General features: G+C 44.5%; 1 protein-coding gene across 4 annotated transcripts in view; it reads left to right on the top strand.

Moving 5' to 3' along the window:
- RUNX2 (RUNX family transcription factor 2) overlaps positions 1–19,859 on the top strand; it is a 144,517-nt gene that overhangs the window by 99,351 nt on the left and 25,307 nt on the right. For all 4 annotated transcript variants that reach the window (XM_062573255.1, XM_062573259.1, XM_062573256.1 and 1 more), the window contains exon 5: positions 13,037–13,210. In XM_062573255.1, coding sequence (XP_062429239.1) covers positions 13,037–13,210 — 174 coding nt within the window. The remainder of the gene's footprint in view (positions 1–13,036; positions 13,211–19,859) is intronic.

Raw genomic sequence — 19,859 nt, 5'->3', positions numbered from 1 at the left:
TATGCCAGAGTTAACAAGAGAGCAAGAAACAGACTATAATATTATCAAAGACTATCAAAGCACTATCAAGCATTGATATTAAGCATTTTCCAAGACAGCCAAGAAGCATTAGGAACGAAAAGCAAAACAAGCAAAAACACTTTTACACTGTCAAATCTGGGTGATGTGCAGAAAGAAAATTTTCCACCTGAATGTAAGGAAGAACTTCTGAGACTGACAGAGCACTGGAACAGGTTGCCTGGAGAGGTCATGGAGTCTCCTTCTCTGGAGATATTCAAAACCTGCCTGGATGCAACCCTGTCTAACATGCCTAACATGCAGCCATGTCTAACATGTCACCTAGAGGTGACCTTGTTTGAGTAGGAGGGGGCTGGACTAGATGATCTCCAGAGGTCCTTTCCAACCTCAACCATTCTGTGATTCTGCAATTCTGTGATCACAACCCCTGGTGCAAAAGTGAATATCAGGAATAGGTGCTCTGTCCATATGGTGCAGCATTAACACCACTGCGCTCTCTGTAGACTTCTACCAAAAACAAATCTTCTTTTTAAACCTAGACTTCCTCACAGTATGTCTTCCATCCCTCTTTCCTGTTAGTGTCTTTTTGTTTTATTTGAATTAGTTAAGAGAGATGGGCTTTACTTCTCAAAAAAGGCAAGGCGCAACTCACTAAAATGTAGCCAATTTCTTCATCACCACCAGTGTCACTTGCTTCATTTTCCTTAAGCAAAAGGGGAGCAAGATTTTGTATTCCATTTCCATTATTGTTTGATGGAATTAAATGTGGGTTATGCTTAAAGAAAAGCAAATTTGTCATTTGTATCTATGTAAATGATATGCCTGTTGCTTGAGTGTGCTTTATTTTCTCAGTGAAAAAAAAAAAAAAGTAGATTTAAGGGGTAGATGACCCAGTTTGTATCTAAAATTCCATATTAGAGGGATGAAGTTTTGGCCTTGCAGACATATAACTCTAACCATTACCGCGGGAGCAGATATATTATTCCTATAATGAGCCGTGTAACATTAAAACCAAAGCGAATAATAAAAATCAAATTTGTACAAGCTGTAAAGACTCCAGAGCCGGCCCGTCTCCCGCTGAAGGCAGGGACGAAACCTCTGTTCGCTGCTCTGGGTGGTGCCTTGGGCCTGACACAATCCCGCTTTTCCAGTTGTCGGCTCGTCCGTCTTTATCCCGTGAATTAAGTGAGGATTTGCTGCCCGCAAAACGAAACCCAAAGAGAGAAACTTGCTTTAAATAGAACGAGCTATTGGGATGGTATTAATAGCATAGGGGCTGATGAGTATTTCCAGAATTTTAAGTCCATTAGTGCTATTTCTGCCTTTTTGAAGAGAGAGGCATAAAATATCCTTGCCACTCTCGTGTTGCAGAGAGCTTTTCTACTGGTGCACTGTAGCGGGCATCCAAGAGTAATGACTCACCAAAGTAATACTAATAAAAAGTGTTAGGGATTATCCGGAGCACCTGCCAATGATGATCCAATGCTTTCTCAGCCCTAAGCTTTGGGCGTATATATAGGTAAAGCTGTATGTGTGCGCTTGCATATGTCTCCGAGAGCTACAAACTGCCCAGCGGTGCACGCGAGCAGCTTGTGATTTTCATTTAGAGCTGCTGGGTTTTTTTGATTTTCCCTTTTTTTCCCTGAAAGATTGCACTCACAACACCATGCCTGAGCGCGTTTCTGTTCAGCAGTGAAATCAGGGTAGTTTTAGTAGTGCGGTCAAAGCAAAGCCTGGGAGCTATGATCGGCTCTAAACAACACTCCTTGGGGCAGACTGCACAGCTTTGGGAAATAGGAGGCAGCTGGAGAGATCTTCATGGTGTCCCCTGGGTGTTGATCTCACCTCCGAGCAGGTCAAACATCTCAATGGTGCTCATAAGTGCACGCTGGGCATGAACCACAGCTTGCATCCCATTTACTCAAAACACTACACTGGGTTTTGTGACCAGTTACGGACTGGGAACATATGACTGATCTTTTGAATCTTTATCTGAGGCTGTGGGAATGCTCTTGACTCACTGCAGCCGTACACTAGTTTTACTTCCTTATGTCTCCCCCAAGAACCAAGTGCAAACTCAACATCCTGCTGGCTAAATTAACAGCAAAACAAATCTTGCAGTACCCACTGCGAGGCAAAGAGTTGTCCCAGAGTTAGAGGTGGTGGAAACCGTAGCACAGAGGGGTTAATGCCTGTGTTTCTAGGCTATGGTTCCTTGTGGTATAGAAGACCTAAGCAGACGCAGCCTGAATGTAGCTTGTGGCCTTTCACGGGAGCTAGAGGCACCCAACGCTTTTGCAACATCAGGCCCGCAGTCAGCAGGAGTTGCCTGGCTTGACGTACTCATACTAAAAATATTGCATACGTGACTGAACCAAGCACAGGCAATCACTAAGTCCTAGAGCAGGAGAGCTGAAAGAAACCTCAGGCGACCAAGTCCATTTTTCCTCAGAGGAAGTATTATATATACTTAGGTCATCACTGACATTTGTCCAAATTCTTAAAAACCTCCAGTGCTGCGCCTTCCACTCATTTACCAAGTCTGTTTTTTGTGCTTTTTTGTTTATACTTAAAAAGGAGTTTGCTGTTATCTTGCATAAATCTCTTTCAACCCAAGTGGAGCCAGCGTTTTCCTGTTCTGTTCTCTGCTGACACAGAGATCAATTGATTATCAGTCTCTTTAGAGAACATTTTACTCTTATCGTGTCCTCTCTTACTCTTCTCCTTTCTAGACTAAACAAATATGTTTCCTTCGACTTTTCCATGTAGGTCACGCTTTCTAAATCTCTCACCATTCGTGTTGTTCTTCTCCGGGTTCTCTCTAATTTGTCTCAACCTTTCTTGAAGGGTGCTGTCCCGAATTGGGTAACTGGGTAAAGTAGTCCAGCTGACATCTCACCAGGTCTGAGCGGAGGGTAATAGTTACCTTCTATGTCTTAAGTGCATCACAGCCATTAATCTTTCCTAGAACTGCGTTTGCTTTTTTTTTTTTAAAAAAAAAAAAAAGGAATCCTGTTGTTGACTTACATGCAACCTACAATTCACTCTTATCCCTGGATCTTTCCCAGCAGTGCAGCTGGCTAATCAGTTATTTATTATGGTGCATCTGAGCATTTGATGTCTTTCAGCGAATGGACTTACTGCATGTCATTTTGCTGATTATCATTTCTCTGATTTGCTAGGATCATTTTGAAAACTGGCCCCCTTCTGCAAAGTGTGGAGAACTCCTCCCCACTGCAGGCCATCCTGGAATTTTATAATTTTGCTTTGTATTGCATTGCCTAAGTTATTCAAGAAAATAATTAATATTAATGGACCAAAGACAAACTCTGGTGGGATGATGCATAAAATGCCTCCCAATCAGATCTCAATAGCAAGTCAGTGGGAACCTTGTAACGCTGAAATCCCCTCCATGCAGCCCTTATTGCTGTGCTTTAACCTTTAAATGACATCTTTTTCCCCTCAAAGCCTTGAAAACTCATCTGTCCCAGGTTCTACCTGAGGCAAGAAGGCCACTGCTGGGGTTAGCGCAGTAGAGGTGGAGCATAGGAAAGGGGTCAGAGCAATTGTGTCTGACCTCCAGGGTGGCTGGTAGGATGTTCAGGAGAACATTTCGTTGTTAAGCCTGGGTGCCCAGTTTATGTGCCACGTAAGGCTAGCCATCTTCGAAACCTGGCTGCTGTGTAGGCCTTGGGCAAGCGCTCCAGTTACCCAGAAAGTTGAACACATTCTGCAAGATGGAAGCTACCCCAGTGAGCCCACACATTGCCAGCAGCACAAGACTTTCGTCGTACTTTGGCCTTTTAAAACGGTTTAGACTGTGTAAATAAGAGCAAAGAAGAATGGTGTTAAGCATAATTTTTACCGGGGAAACCACCAATTCTATATACCTTTCATAAGGAAGAAAGGGAGACATCCATCAAACTGTCATTACAAATTAGATGCCACAAACCTAAGCTCATGGAGCCGCCAGGAATCTGTAAACCTTTTAAAGGATACGCCTGTTTTTGACATTTAAAATAAAAAATCTTTATAGACTTTTGTGGAAAACGCTGATGGGCCAACAGCTAAATGACATTTCTCAACTGTCTGACAGACTCCACAAAACGAACACATGGCCAGTTTTAGAAGCTCAGGTTAATTCTTTCTGTGTTATGCCCAAGAACAAATAATAGTTTGTCTGTTTTACTCAGTGAGTGGGAAAAGATGTTTGAATTTTTTTTTTTTTTTTTTTTTTAGTGGCTGCTGCATCTTGGCTTCTGCCTCCACTTAGCCTGAATTGAGGTGCCCTTTATATAACAATAACTTGATACTACTCAAAATACTTGGCGCTGCAAGCGCGAGAGTGGAATGTAATAAGCACACTTTAGCAGGTCTGAGTGTGAGCAAACTCCAGTAGTTTTGGCCTGAGAGGGTAGGGTTTTCGATGCGCGGCTCTCCCGAACTTGGCATTTACAGACAATAAGAATACAAGGATTAACATAGTAGACTCCGTTTATTACACTTGGGTGGATAAAGCAATTATCTGTCTATCAAGGCTGTAGTAAATTGTGCAATAGCATTAACATGGGCGGATGCGTGGATAAATGCTACTTTGCCACAGAGGGTGCTGATACACAAGATAATCCTTCAAGTCAAACTTGTAAAGACTGTTTTCTTTTGGAGTTTATATCGTGTTACCTCTGCGAGTGTAGATTGAAATGGCATTTTTTTTTTATTATTTTTAACCACGTTTTCAGGTTGCTGTAGCCATCTGAATTTTATTAGTAAGGTTATTTTTGAAATATCCCTGCTTTAATCAAGTTTAAACAATCTGCTTAAAACCTGCTGCATGGATATAAACACAGTAGTCTCCTAATGCAGCAAAACAATCTGTTGAAAGATACAGTGCAAACACACGCATATCCATCTATTATTGCTTAACTGTTGTTTCTTCCATGCCTGAATTCCCACTGTAACCGCAGCGATCAGTCTGTAATATTCTCTTGGTTTTGGGGGTGAGAAACAAAACCAAAAATGAAAAGGCACCTTCTTGATGTCTAGAGAGCAGAGGGTTGTGTAGCAGCATACCATTGGAGAGGTCTTAGACTAGATTAAAACTAAGCACCTTAAATCTGTTTTAATGATTGTGTTTACATCTCCCCCCCAACCCCGTTTTCGTTCTTTTAAAGTAATCGGGTTTCGCAAGCGTTAAGAAAACCAACCCCTCCTGCCAGCTGGAGGGAGGCCAGTTCAAGCAGGAGATTTTTTTTTTCTCTCCACCCCCCTCGCCCCCTTCATTTGCTGTGATCTTTACTGCTGTTCACTGCAGCAAGCAAAAGAAGTTGGTGGGTTCTTTATAGGGTAGTTACCTTTGAGGGGGGAAAAAATGCCTTCCTGTTCCTCAAAGTTATTGCTGGATTAGGATGGGGATGATAAAGTCAGAATGAGGAGCTCTTGCACTTTTGCAGTGCCGCCCTCGCTCTCCCGCTTTCCCCCGTATGCTAAAAAAGGAAAAGGGAGGAGGAGTAGGGGGAGAGCATAACAGATACCAGCATGCACAGGGAATTCAAGCAGGGACGGAGATTTGCGTGACAGTCTCTGTTTATACGAGTTGTCTTGAAGGTCTCTGAGCGGTGATGCTGGCAATGCAGAGTTGGTTTCCTGGCACACACGTTCTTAGTGTTGGTGGGTGCTGGGTGAGGGTGAAAGGGAGCGTTTTGGTGCAAGGGATTCCTGCCTGCTCTCCATCCAACCTGGCCAGGTGGATGCTGATGTTTGTAAAGGACGTTGTGTAGCTTTTCACAGCAGCCAGAGCTGAGGCAGAATTCAACAGCTCTTTAAAAAGATAGGAAAAGAAAACATAGGAGCCTCTTCCATGGGAGGTGAGACCTTGCTTATTTAGTAGGTGAGCTAGAGAGCAGAGGCCCCAGCTTGTCTGACCTGCATGTGATGGGGGTGGAAAAGGGGCAGAAGACACCTGCGGCGCCGTGTGGGTCGGGATGGCAGGGGAGCAGTGCAGGCGGGGAGCCAGAGACTGATTTTTGGATCTGAGTGCTGTGGGGGACAGAGCAGAGGGCAGAAGTGGACCTGCCACACGGCAGTGCTGAGATGAGTCGAGATGCACTGGAGAACTAGCAATCCTGTTTGAGCCCCTTCCTGCTCTTCTTGTCCTTTTTTTCAAAGTTTCTTTTCAATTTAATCCATCAAGTCATCCAGTTTTGCTCTACTAACACAATTTTCTGCAAGCTTACAGGCCAGCTTAGTCCCTACCGCATGCTCTTCATCATTCCCTGAGCTTTTGCAGGAGCAGAAGCTCACAGAGCACTTCTGGTGTAGCCGTTGAGGTGAAGCAGATGGTTTTTACCTCTCTAGACAGTAAAATCTTGGGAGCAAGAGGCTACTTTGCAGCTGTTGTGATGTGCTGAAAACCCCTGACCTCAGCATCTTTCTTTCAGCTGGACATGTGCTTGTTGGCTTTACACAGACCCCAACTGAATTTCAAAAAAGTGTTGATAGCACTTCGTGTTCTCAGAAGCTTTGCAGTGCTTGCATTAGACTCATTCCCATGAGTGCTCCCAGTAAGTCAGTAGGGAGATTACCATCAACACAGGAGATGCTCTGAGGGCTTGATCTTTACAGGGGAAACACTGAAGTTCAATCCCACCCCTGCCTCCGCTCACCCTGGGTTCAAGCCACAGCTACTGGAAGACAGTAGTATTGGTGATGTCCATGACAGCTGGATCTAGCCCTTTTGGACCTTCACCAATAGCCTGCAGACCTCACGCCTTTGAGAGAGCAAGGGTCAGGAAGGAGAAGTTCAGTGGGATTTCAGCAATGGGCTGCCTTCGATCCATGATATGGGAACTAAGCCGTTCCACAGCACATGTTTTTCTTTTTTTTATATATATTTGCATTTCGCTACAGTAGTCTCAAGTACGGGCCTTACTTACTTTGGGTTAAAAATGTGTCCTTTTTGAAAACAAAAAGAGACAAGCTCTTGATTTCTGCCCCTGTCTGAGAGACTCTGAGCGTACAGTTAGGAGAATAGCTCTTCAGTCTCATGCGAACTGGTGCCCTTAGCTATTTAAAAAGCAAACATCTTTTTTTCTCCATTGGGTGAATTAAATGCAGTTACTGCACCTATGTAGCTCCTTGTTTTATGAATTCTAAGAACTTTTCCTATGCAGAGCCTATGGCCTAATTATGTAATTATGTCTCTTGGGTAGATTATATTTTTCTTCTCATAATTGTGTCTTTACCCAAGAGACTGGAAGGGTTCCAACTTTTCCACTTTCTTGGGTAAAAATTATTTGGCTCTCTTTTGCATTTTTTTTTCCCATGAACTTTGAATTTTGTGCATTCTGTAGGATCGGGCCGGGGGGAACTGCCTAGGGAAGGCAGGCTGGGGATGACAGTTTGTCGCAAGAGGGACTCTTGACTTGTTTCAGAGATTTTTTTCCCTGCAAAGAGCTGATGTGCTTCTTCTGGGCTACTGCTGATTTATTGCTGTCTTATTTTTACCTCCAGAGCATAGATAGACACCGCTTTGGAGCTCCATCTTGCTGAAATGATGTATTATCTGAAACTTGTAACAGTACAATGAACATCTTTGCTTCATGCTGAATGAGAAAAAAAAGGAGGGGGGCCTAAAAGCCTTAGGTTCAGTGCTGAACTCCTTTGCACTGGCATAAATGGCATAAATCCCTTTGACTTCAGCTTCACAAGCCTGTAGTTGAAATCAGAATCAAGCCCATATCGGTTATATCCGATCTATAGTATTGATTGGGATGAAATGCAGGAAGGTAACCAAAGAAAAGCATAATTTATGATGAAATTCAGAGGACATATAATCTATCCTTTTTGTGGTGTGAAGCAGTCTCCTGCGTGCATACAGTGTATCCCTAGTGTGTTAGTATTAAAAGCTGTATAATCTGGGTGTTTGTCTCAAAGACAATCTATAAGGTTAGTAGGAAAAATATATCCTATTTCCCTTTTCAAGTGCTTAACCTGCGGTGAACAGTGGGAATAATCAAAACTTGGGCTCTTTGACCCGAGTAGAAGTCAGAGAAATCCATTCTGGTTGCGATATCCCAGCAGATGTGTCCCCAGCAGGTGAGAGCCGAGTTCTTGCTTTCATGACATTTGGGCATTCCCTTGACTTTCTTACAAAGACACCTGACTCCCACGGTGTTTTTTGCTGTTGAGGCAAAAGTGAGAAAGATAGAAATGGGCGATGACTGAAAATAGCTATAACCCACTTGAGAGTGATAAAAACATCTGCTGACAATCTGGTAACCAGATCTCCTGGGTACCAGAAAAGAATGGTGGGTGGTGCACCCGGTACAAAGAAAGGGAGTCCCTGAATGTCAGCATCTGGCGAAGCCACGTGTAGCACGATCTGATGAGTTTTCAGTTCCACACCCACAAGCTGGAAGACGAAAACGCGCACCCCTCCTCCCCGAGGAGGTAAAAAGTCTCAAAGCCTCAATACTGTATTTACATTCTGCAAGTCAGCCTCTTCAGCGGCCCGATTTACGTGTTGACTTCTCCCGTGGCGCGGTAGAAAGGCAGCGACGAGAGACGAGCTCGCCGCCCTTTCCAGTTACCGCATCCAGCAGACGCGAGATCGCGTTGCTTTGATCTGGAAGACATTCCTTCATTTAGTTTAAACTGAAATGATTAATCTGGAGTTGAAGCCTTCTTGCATCTCGTGCCACGGCTGGAATGTGATAATTTAACGATAGGTTACATGCGCGATTTTAACCCCTCCGAAGCCCTGGCGTGGTTAAGCAGCAGGCGCAGTCCCTTCTCTGGCTGGCTGCGGTTTGGACTGCCTCTCTTCCACTGTGCCGGTACAATTTTGTGGTTCAGTTCACGCAAAATGGCCAAAATCGGTGCTGCAGTGGATTAACAGCAATGCTCTTTGTTACCAGGAACTGTAATATGCAGTTTGGCATTTGGTTCAAAACAGCTGAGTAGTGGTGAGAGACCAGACTATTTACTTGTTGTCATTTTGGTGCAATTCTAGTTTCTAACATCATGCGTTATACTGTGACAACAGACAAATCAGAACCATTTGTATAGCTTTTGCCTATCAATTCTTTACTGTTTCCATATCTTTCCCATGTCCTTGCCTGTGACCTGATATATTTCCGTGGCCTCTGGGTCCCATCATTACTCCATACGTTTTGTAACAATCTCAGTCTTTTTGATTTTATTTCAAAAAACGTTTTATTTCTATAGCAAAGACTGCCTGCAACCATAAGTATTTTTTCCCATCTCCCATTCCACAAAATCTTCTTTGTAACAGAGTAACTGGCAATAAGTGCAGCACTGCTAATAGGACTGTCCTGCTACCCTAAGTACTAATATTGGGATAACTTCAACTTTACTTTATCCTGTTCTTCGCGTAGCCTCATATTGCTTTTCAATGTAATCGCTGCTGCAGCAGATCACAGATTCTCACTGAGCTATCCACACTTGCTCCCTAAATCTTTTTTCCTGAAATAAAATTATGCCTCATGAGTGAGACCAAGGAATACAGCTTTTCTTAGCATACTCCCCTGAGATCAGGAATTTCTCTGTCAGCGGACACATACATCAGTGCTGAGATGAAAAGCAGCTTGCAGAATGAATTTTAAACATGTTTCACATATTTCATTGCTTCTGCTTATGCACTGCTCAGAAAACCTTTTTAGAGTGTTTCAGCATATACCTCCTGGCTGCTAACAGGGTTTTTGCACAGGCATCAGAGCAAGAGAGTTATTTAAGGTGCTTACACTTCCTCCTGAACAGGAAGTTTTTGTCGCGTTTCTTACTTACGTTCAACATGGGCAATTTTCGCTGGGGGAATGTGACGCCTGTCTGCAGATCGCTTTGCCGTTACAGGACCGTGTGTTACAGCCCCAAATTTTTAAGTGGTCGAGAGGGGAAGGCAAGTCTGCCTTCGGCCTCTTGCTGGTTTGGGGGGACCTGTAGCTCCGTTGATGCCAGGGGTCTTCCAGGTGGGGCTAGATCTCTCTTCTGATTTCTTTTTTTCGGAGGGAGGAGGAAGATAAGGAGGAAGATAAGAGCAAACCCACACATCTCTAGACTGTGATAGTTCAGATGTGGGAACTTTTCTTCTTTTACTTCCCTGCTTGCATGAAGCGCTGCTGTCCTCACCAGCTGCTGATTGTCTTTCTGGGATAGACCTGGCTGAGTATGAGTAATACACGCAGTTAAATATAATCTCCGTTCGGGAAAAGCTATGCATGGACAAACAAAGCACGATGAAAACAGAGCTGGGGGTTATCAGCACAGGTTGGTGCAGGAGCGGTGACCTATATAAAGAGCGTTCATCGAGTTAGCAGGAGAGATGGTTAAAGGAGCTCGTGTGCTGGTTTGTTAGTGCAGGAGTTTGTGGTCCTCTAGCAAGAAAGGACTTTGTGCAAACATAGGATTTTTCTATGAAAATTTAATGTAAAAATCACTTTGGGAGTAGACTCGTTTCCAGATAAAGTCAGGCCTGGTTGTGTGAGGTTTGCCTTATTTTGAGCCCTCTTGACCTTGCTGAAAGGAGATGATATATTGCTATTAGGAATGGCTGTGAGTGAAAGAGAAAAGGGAAGGAGAGTGAATTCTTTGTGAAAACAGAGCGGAAAATGCAGCTGACAAAGGGAAAAGCAAACACCGAAAAATTACAGGATTAAAAAAAAAAAGAGGATGAGGAAGGAGAAATCCCAGGAGAAACCTGCACGTGTGCGTTTATGTGTCTGTGCAAAAGCCATTTCTTTAGGTTTAACAGCACCCAACTTGTACATGCTGTAATTTACATAGATTGAAAAGATAATGCTGAAGAGTAGATGTTATCCTGCTAGATGGTATCCTGTTAATTACGCTGCCATTACAGAGTTGTTACAGGCCCACGAAAAATCCTTCCCAATTAAACTGATCGACACCTCCTGAGGAGTGTCACAGCTGGTATTTTTGTGGAGCTCTAATATATGGCACCACCTTTTCTTTAATGAGAAAGCTCCCGCCTACCCTGTGTTTTTATATTGAGTCATCCTGGGGGAGAAAAATCGTACTTCAAAATACAGAATAATGGGTCGACTAGTTAATTCCTTTAAATTGCTAGAGAAATTTCTCCAATATTAAATTCTATGCAGTTTTGTCCCATCTCCCAACATGAATCCTTCAGTTTCTGCCCAGAACCATGGTTTCTCTAAATCTAGTTGTGAATTAGGTGTCTAGTACTGAAATTGCTTTGCCTACTGTCACATTTGGGCACCTTGGTCTCAGTTAGAAACTGTGGTGCTAGATACCATTAAAATGCATTTGTTAAAGAGTTGTGGTCTGATAGTTAGATCTCAAGACTCAGTGGCCACGTTTATGCTGTTGGAATGAATTAAATAGTGCCGGAATTTGTACCCTAAGACCAATGGGACAATCTGACCATGTCTAGGAAACTTAACTCCCATAGCCCCCGAGCAGATGGCTGCATTGCCTGCTAACTAAAAATGTGATTTATCTCACACCACCAAGGATCATCTGGAATGGTTCAAGCTGGTCTCAGGGACCAGGGACCCTCCTTACACGTTAAAAGCGTAAAAATAACCCACCACATTGCGATGCTTGTGCCTGTGCCCTGGCGCTGTTTACGGGAGTGGAGGCAGCCTGTATTTCTGGGTTGCCGTCTGTGAGCCTGGGCTCCTATTTCAGCTCTGCCGCAGGCTTTCGTGTGACTGGAGCTGGTAGCTTAGGGTAAGGTTCATTCCATTTAATGGTAACTAATGGTGAGGGTATCTAATTAAACTAGTCATGTGGGCTCCCTCTCTGAGCAGAGAAGGAAGAGAAAGCTAATTCAGAAGGTGAGTCATCCCATTTTAAGACCGGTGTCAGAGACAAATGAGATGAATTGCCCTCTGGAAGCAGCTATGTCTTTCCATTAACTGTAGAGGAAGTCTACATTAGAGGAGTTTAGACTAGAAGCCTGATTTATGAATGGCTAAAGTTAGGTAAAATCAGTTCTGACCTTAATCTCTCTCCGTGCCTGTTTCTCCATATGTTGAATGCTGGAAATAATGCCTTCTCTGCCTCACATTCAAAGGTGCCTTTGGGTGACAAGCATCCTATGAGCACTTTGAAAAGAAATTAAACCCAGGAGGAAAAATACAAAAATTAGAGATGGAAAAATCTTTATTTTGAAACACCTGAATGATAAGCATGAGCACTACCAACATGCTGGATGGGGCATCCTGGTGCTTTTGTCTTTTTTTTCCCCATTACATTTCAACAGCTGAGCACCCATAAAAGACTTGTTCCAGATGTGGCTGTATGGCAAGGGCGTAGGAGATGGGGGGTGTTAAGGAAGGTGACCAAGGAGGGGAAGGGGAGTGCTAGGACCCAGTCTTGGCCAGCAGTTTTGATGATTATCCTTTACCACACTTCTTCTTAAACTTAAATGAGGGTGACTATTTACTTTGTGGGAAAGCTCCCAAGTTACAAAGATAGAGAGTGAAAGCTAAGAGCTAGCTGTGACAAAGTGAAATGCAAAAAAAAGGGGGGGGGGGGGGGGAGAGAGAGAGAACATGCATTTTCTTAGGAAGAATCTCCACAACATATAACCAGGCATCAGGCATGCCAGGCATGGAATTATTGTCCCACTTGGTAACACAGCTGAGGCTTACTTTTGGAAGAAAATTTTGCCCCTTTAACTATCCAGTGTAGTTAAAGCAGAAAGAAAAAAGAAAAGAAAAAAAGACCTTGTATGGGTGCCCTCGTAAGTGCTTATTTTGATTCAAATTACAACATATTGCACATTTCTGCAGGCACAGTTGTACTTGATATGGCTTTCACCGGCACAACCATGTCCAAAACACAAATCCCCACACCAGTGTCACTCTCAGGGGACAGCTGAGATACCTATAAAGTCCATTAATCTAATAATAGTCCTTAGAGACCATTTTGTATTTTTTTTTTCTTTTTTTTTTTGGTATGGTAAATTATTAAACCTTGTTATTAATGCTTTTATTTTATGATTTGCTGTTTCCAGGGCACAGACAGAAGCTTGATGACTCTAAACCTAGTTTGTTCTCTGAACGCCTCAGTGATTTAGGGCGCATTCCTCATCCCAGTATGAGAGTAGGGGTCCCGACCCAGAGCCCACGGCCCTCTCTGAACTCTGCACCAAGTCCTTTTAATCCACAAGGACAGAGTCAGATTACAGGTAAGAGACAGAATCATAGGTTCGACTTGCACAGGCAATGGTAGTAATTGCTTATGGATATTTGTGTCTCAATTGTAGTAAAAAGAGGCTAATATAGAGCAAGAGATGTGTTCCAAGGAAAGCTAGGAGGGAAGTGGATTTTTCTGTAGCATTTGAAGCTGAAAATGTCATTGTTTTTCAAAGTATTTTGCTGCTAAATGTCCGAAACAGTCAATCCAGATAAATTCAGTAGGAATCTGGTGAAATTCTAACTGCCATGTTGTTCTGCATTTGCCTCCGTATGTGTAGTAGTACATATTATTGCATTTTAGAATGAATGTTTTTATTCGGCAGTTATTTTGCACTGGTGGTGAGGAAAACAGCCAGCATGCAATGGTCATTCTAGCAGAATAATAATATAATTTTCTCCTGTGGCAGTTTCCTTCTAGCACCAGTGCTGATGGCTGTTGCAATAAAGGAACTGGATTACCCAGAAATCTCCAAAGGTTGCTTGAGTGGACTGTATGTAACGTTTATGATTGCACTCTCAGAGACAGATTTGATTGTGCTGAGAGAAAACACAAAATGCCTTGTGTCACAGATTACAAGACTGAAATAAGAGGTTTTATCTGCAGCTATGCCAGAAGTTTGCAACAAAACTGTAAAGCCTACAAAATAAACTGATTTTGTTATTTTTATAAATGCAGAGCTGTAGCAGACTGGCTCAGTTTTTTCAGAAGAATTTCAGAATAACCTGTGCCTAGTGTTGGCCATTTCTATACTAGAAACTTGTGCTGATGTATATGTGTCTGTCCAGGATGTGAAGAGCTCTTGCACCTGACCAATTCAGTTGCTAGAACTATTGGAGAACTTAATGTAGATGCAGGTCTGTCAGCAAAACTCTTGGGTTGATTTACTCAAGCAATTTAAAACTTAATTTTGCTGCTGTACTTGCATCTATACCAGGAGTTGTTTGCCAAGGCCATATACCAGTATTCCTTTATTGGTAAAGCACTCCTAGTATAGACATAGTCTTTGAGTCAACCTAGGAAGGTTTCTGGTTTCATGTTTCAAGTGGTTTTGACATGATACCAGCTGAAACTTAGTGGTTTTAACAGAGTGTTGTGGCTTTCTTCGTCTTTCTTTTTCTTCTTTTTAAGGTTCAACTGCTTTATTAATTTGCAGTAAGGAACAGAAGTAAGTGGGTTAGTATGAACCAAAACATGCGGAGAACTGAAACAGAAAAATTGTTCCCATGAGCTGTGGCAAAGTTCTTCCAGATCTAGAAGTCTAGCTGTAACTAGTGTAAAGTATTTTTAATATATTACATATGTCGATAGTACTTATTATATGGTACCTGCTGCCCACTAGCTTCCCAGAGCAGGTTTTTTGGCCAGGCTTAGTGTTTTGTTAGTTGGACATACGAAGTCAGGACTCTGGTGTCTATCATCTAGGTGAGAACTGCCAAACTAACCCCCTCTTTTGTTTTTAAACTACTCTCGTCTGTCAGGCAGCGTTTTGGGACATGACAGTTCCCAGGAAAACAGGGGAGGAAATGTGGGGCTATAATCAGCTCCTCTCCTTTTTGTTGTACCTCCATAGTTTACCTGTTGTGCAACACTATATCTAGGAGCGAAGGAGGGTGAATTTTTTCCTGACCCCATCTGGTGAGCAACTTATGCCCTGAAGCACGTGAACTGAGATCCCCTTGTGATTTTCTTCCCAGCTAAGTGTAACTTCATATGTTATTCTCATTCCCCTAAATGCCTCCCGTAGCAAATATTCTGCTGGGTTTGATTAATAGAGTATTTCTCTGCCTCGTTACGTACCAGCACCAGCATTTACGGATCTTGGAGGTGAAAACTTCAGATGAGGTTCAAATAAGCCTGGCTGTAGACAAAGCCGCGTGGTGTTCACTGTCCGCTCTGCAATTTTAAGAGTCAGCAGTTGAAAGCCGGGAGTACTGTGCCAGCTGCGACTGAACTGAGAGAGGAAAGAAGTGGCGCTGGTGGGACAGAGGGAAGTGAGTCGAACCGAGGAAGCAGGGCTGACTTTCCCAGCTGTTACGGACTATCTGCGTGCCTTGCAGATAGGCTCGCAGGCATGGGACACTTGAGGATCGCAAGATGCTCTCATTTCCCCCAAAGCAGTGAGGGCTCCTTCTGCTTATTAACGTTTGCAGTGAGTAGGGGGCTGTGCTGTGGCCTGATGCCATCAGTATTTGCCATGTTATTCCCCATCCTCATCGCCTCCTTGGGTTAGAAGTGCCCATCCAGCCCTCGAAGGCAACGTGAGAGCTCTGGTAGTCCTCCTGTGTAGTAAGACGAGCGGCGTGGGCATGTTACAGGTGGGAAGCGCCCTGACTTCCCCACCAGGCTTCTTGGTGCTCCTCAAGGTGCCGATCCTAAGCTGCAGAAGCTGCCACGCGCTTTGATGGTCCCCCAAAACGTGGGACGCTTTTGCTGACGGTCGCTCTGTGTTCTCCTGGGACGAAGGGATGTGCCGTGCCGCGCACCTCATGCCAGAGAGAGACAAGGTTTACGTTTCGGGGGAGGCAGCCCTTGGGTGACCACGGGAAACTGCGAGATGTGTGCATGTTGGGTGCTCGCGCTGCCTGTCTGCACCAGTGGGAACTGTCCGCTGGCTTCTTAGCACGTCGTTGCACTCATATGGTGTGGGTGGTATTAAAAGAGGTATAGACCCTTGCCTGAAAAACAAAGGCTTTTTTATTACTTTTGTTGGAATGAAGCAAGTATTCTTTTAGATGTACCTCTGTTTCTTAATCTTTTTACCTAGTAATTTAGGGAAACTAATTAATTCCTAACAGTCCAAACAATAAATACTGGTTTCCTATGACAAAATCCATATTATTACTTGTAAGCACATAAACTGTTTTTGTTTCGTTCCACTTGAGGTGTTGCATAGTTACTGCATGATTAAACCAACGTAATATTTAAAGCCTGACCAGCCCACACCTGAGTATGAAAGAACTCAGCACTTTTGGGTTCACTCTTGCATTTCTTTTCTGTGTCTGGACTGTGTTTATTTTCCTAGAGTATCGGAATACAAGTTTTACAAATCACAGCACAGCCCTAAACCTCTGCGAGACTGGGCCATGGCAGTACAAGGCACAGAGTTGCCCTTATTCAACATGGCATTTTAACTAGTATCCTGCAAAAGCAACATTGAAGGGTCATTAAAAAACAAATCGTCCAATAAGCAGATGCCTTTGCTGAGGCAATGCAGATTCAATTTGAACCCTGCTTAGTGCCTGTAAATCAGGAATCCTGTCTGTTCGCATTTGGATACTGGTATATTTGCTTTTTTCCTTTTTCCCCCTCCCTTTGCTAATGGAACTGAAACGACTCGCTCACGTATCGAATTACCTCCCTATTCAGGCATTGAATTATTGTATTGGTCGGTTGCTCCACGTGAGATGAGGGAAACTCTTGTTTTTCTAAAACACAACCAGGTGAGGACTAGCTTGTATGGGCCGGGAAAAGCCGCAGGCAGAAGGGCGAGAGCGCAGTCCACGCGAGCAGCGGCATCCCGGCTGCGCGAGCTATAAACTGGGAGTTAAGTGAGGTTTCATGCTCCATCACCACCATGGCACCATCTGATCTATAGGTGATCTGTGAGTTCAGTAACTGAAATAACAGCACTCGAAAGCAGGTCCGGTGCAATTTTTTTCGTTGTTTTGCTTTTTAAAAATTTCCCACTGCTACCTTGTCACCTCTCTGCCCTTCCTCTCTCATTCCTCCTTTTTAGGGTTGTAGAAAGCAGCTTGAAAGGATTCGGAGCTGGCTTGCCTTAAAGTTAGTGGAGGGTCCCCCCTCAGCTGTCAGGCTGAGGTGGCCCTTAGGGACAAAGTTATGCTGGTGGGAAGGCTGGCTGCAGAAGGCGGCGTTGGCTCCTTGGACAGAGGATCCAGTACTCAGAATCACGGAATGGTTGAGGTTGGAAGGGACCTCTGGAGATCATCTAATCCAACCTCCATCCTAGGCCAGTCCTCCAGTACCAGCTGGGTCCTCCTTAACCCCTCTTTTCAGGACTTGTGGGGCAAGAGGCCATATACTTTCCTTCTGCAAAGGCTGCGAGAAGGCAAAAACCTGCTCTCGCTGCAGCGCTGTTGCAAAGCATCTGCCTCCCAGACCCAAGTGCATTGGAGGTTTGTGGAGCGAGTCCAGGTTTTTTGTTAAGAGCGTGATTCATCCTGATATAAGATTCCCAGGTAACTTAAAGCCAACATCAGGAGTTTAAGAATGTCTTTACAGGCTGCTTCGGGTGCCTGTTCTCCGAGACTGTCGGCCGCAAGCCGGGTTTGAAACAGCAACCCTACAGCTGTGGCTGGATGGGCACAGTGCATTTAGAACAAGCTAGGTTAGGGGGTGAGATGTACCTTGGTGCACCGCAGGACCTGGCAGTGTGGAGCTGGGCAGTCCAGAGCAAGCCCTGAGCTTTTAAGTACGCCTAAGAAACCATCAGGAGAGAGAAGGAGGTTGCTGTTGGGTGCGGGGGGGCATTACAGCGGTGCATTTACTCATGCAGAAAATCCGCTTGGCTTTGCTAAGCTCCCAGCCGGGGCTATCTTGCTTTTAAAGCTGACAGCTGCGTCTAAGCGAGAGCGATTGCGCGAGGTGCAGGCACACCGGCGGCGTTCGGGCTTGCCATGCCGGACGGCGCGAAGCCGCGCGCCGCCGAGTGTGCTCTAGCGCGCTCTTCCAGCTCGGGAAACGGGAGAAGGAGCTTTTCCTACAGTAAATCAGCATGCTTCATTATTCAGTGGCGAAGCAGTAGAAAACCTAGTTCCTCGGGGCTGCCTAAGGTCTTTTTCTTCTCTCTTTTGACAGCTCAGGACATTTCCAACGAAGGCAGAGAAGCTGCCGTGCTGGAAAGCCACTGTAATAGATGGGAGAAGTGGGTCCCTGGGAGGGTTGGGTTTTTTTAATTGCATACAGTCCGTGCAATCTTAGACTCGTTCTTAAAAAGCCTGCAGAGATGGTTGCGGTAAACCACGGACAGTGAGGGTCGCAAACTCAGTGAATCTAGAGACGAAGCAGCTCGCAGTCGGCAGCGTGTCCCGCTCCGCAGAGGTTTCCACGGCCGCGCCGGCGGGAAGGAGCTGCGCGCGCGTTAGCTGAGGCTCGTCGCCGCCGGCTCGTTTCGGCCGCCGCGCGGTCCGCGTTTCGTCGCCCGGGCCCGGTACGCCCCGGTGCGAACGGCTGCTGCGAAACGCAGCGCTCTTCTTCGCGCAGGCGTGACAGAAACGTTTGCAGAAGGAGGATGCCTCTTAGAAACGGCTCTAGATTTGGGGAGAGCAGAAATTCGGGGCGGCCCCTCTGCCTCTTCGGCTCCTGCCCGGGGCTCTGCTCGCCTTGCCGCGGGGCTCGAGCCTTGCCGCTGGGTGCGCTTTCGCCCAAGCGAGGCGCCCTCCTGCACGTGCTACGTGCGCCCGCCTCGGCCTGCAAGCCGCCTCCGAGCGGGCCCCTGGCCGCTCTCGGGAGAGCCTGGTTTTAGGGCGTTTACTGCAGGAGCCGGTGAAACTCGTAGCGTTCGGGAGTGCGGTTCATTTGCAGTATGGTGTCTTCCTCGGGAGTCTACCCTCTTCTTTCCCTGCCTCTAAAATACTTTGCGGTTTGAAAACTCACGGTGTTGCACTCTTCAAGAACTGGAACCAAACATTAAAAAAAAAAAAAGAAAAGAGAAAAAGAAATATGCTAATGTGACAGTGAAATTAGGATGAGTAATAGAGCCAATGTGTAAATTTAAGCTGAATTTTCTAAGAATATCAGAAATGCTGCCAGGTCAGCCTCGTGGTCCCTCCAGCTTTGTATTCTACCTCTGACAGGGCAACAGATTACTTATTATTTTGGAAGACTTTGTGAGCCTGATCGCTTTTTACAGTACATCATCCCTCTTGTGTCCTCCCAAGCACCCACACTTGTTGAATTAAGGGTGTTAAATGTAAAAACAAATCTGGCTTGGATGTGCAAAGCGGTGATAGTGCCAGAGACGCTCAAGATCTTCTCTTCCGTGACGGTTGCACAATGAGAAGCAGCACGAACCTCCAGAAGGCAGTTCCTGTCATGAGGCTTTCACCATCCTAGACCAAAATTCTGTGAAAACATCCTCTCCCATGATTTTTTTTTTTTTTTTTGGTCTGCCTTTACCTGGTATATAATTTCCTTCCAGCGTTGGAGCTGACCTAAAATCAAAATTTTAATGGACTCTCTTCTGGATTTAGTAACAGAGATTGAAAACCTCTTGGAGTTTGAAGGAGCTTGGATTTGAGATTCTGCTCCTGACACATCATTAATTTTAAGATTGTTTTCCCAGCAAGCCTAGGCTTTCCGTTCCCAGTTGAAGATCATTTACCATTGACTGAATGGTGAATTATAGTAGTGGAATGAGGCAGAGAAATATGTCGATATCAGATATAACAACCAGCAGTCAGTCAGATTTGAACCTGCGCCAATCTATACAACCCTAGCCTTGAAATTGTTAAAACAAAGAAGTTCATTACATTTAATGATCAAGTGTCCTTCAGGTTTCTGAGGAGAGTTTATGTTAACCATTTATATTACACAGCTCTAATATAAATGGCAAACTCAGGGAAAATCCTCTTAAAATTAAATTGGAAAGAGTTTTTTTTTTTTTTTTTTTTTTTTGT

This window comes from Rhea pennata, chromosome 3 (genome assembly GCF_028389875.1).
Source record: "Rhea pennata isolate bPtePen1 chromosome 3, bPtePen1.pri, whole genome shotgun sequence".
Lineage (NCBI taxonomy): Eukaryota > Metazoa > Chordata > Aves > Rheiformes > Rheidae > Rhea > Rhea pennata.
Note: the sequence above shows the minus strand (reverse complement) of the source record. Positions and strands in the feature narration are given on the sequence as shown.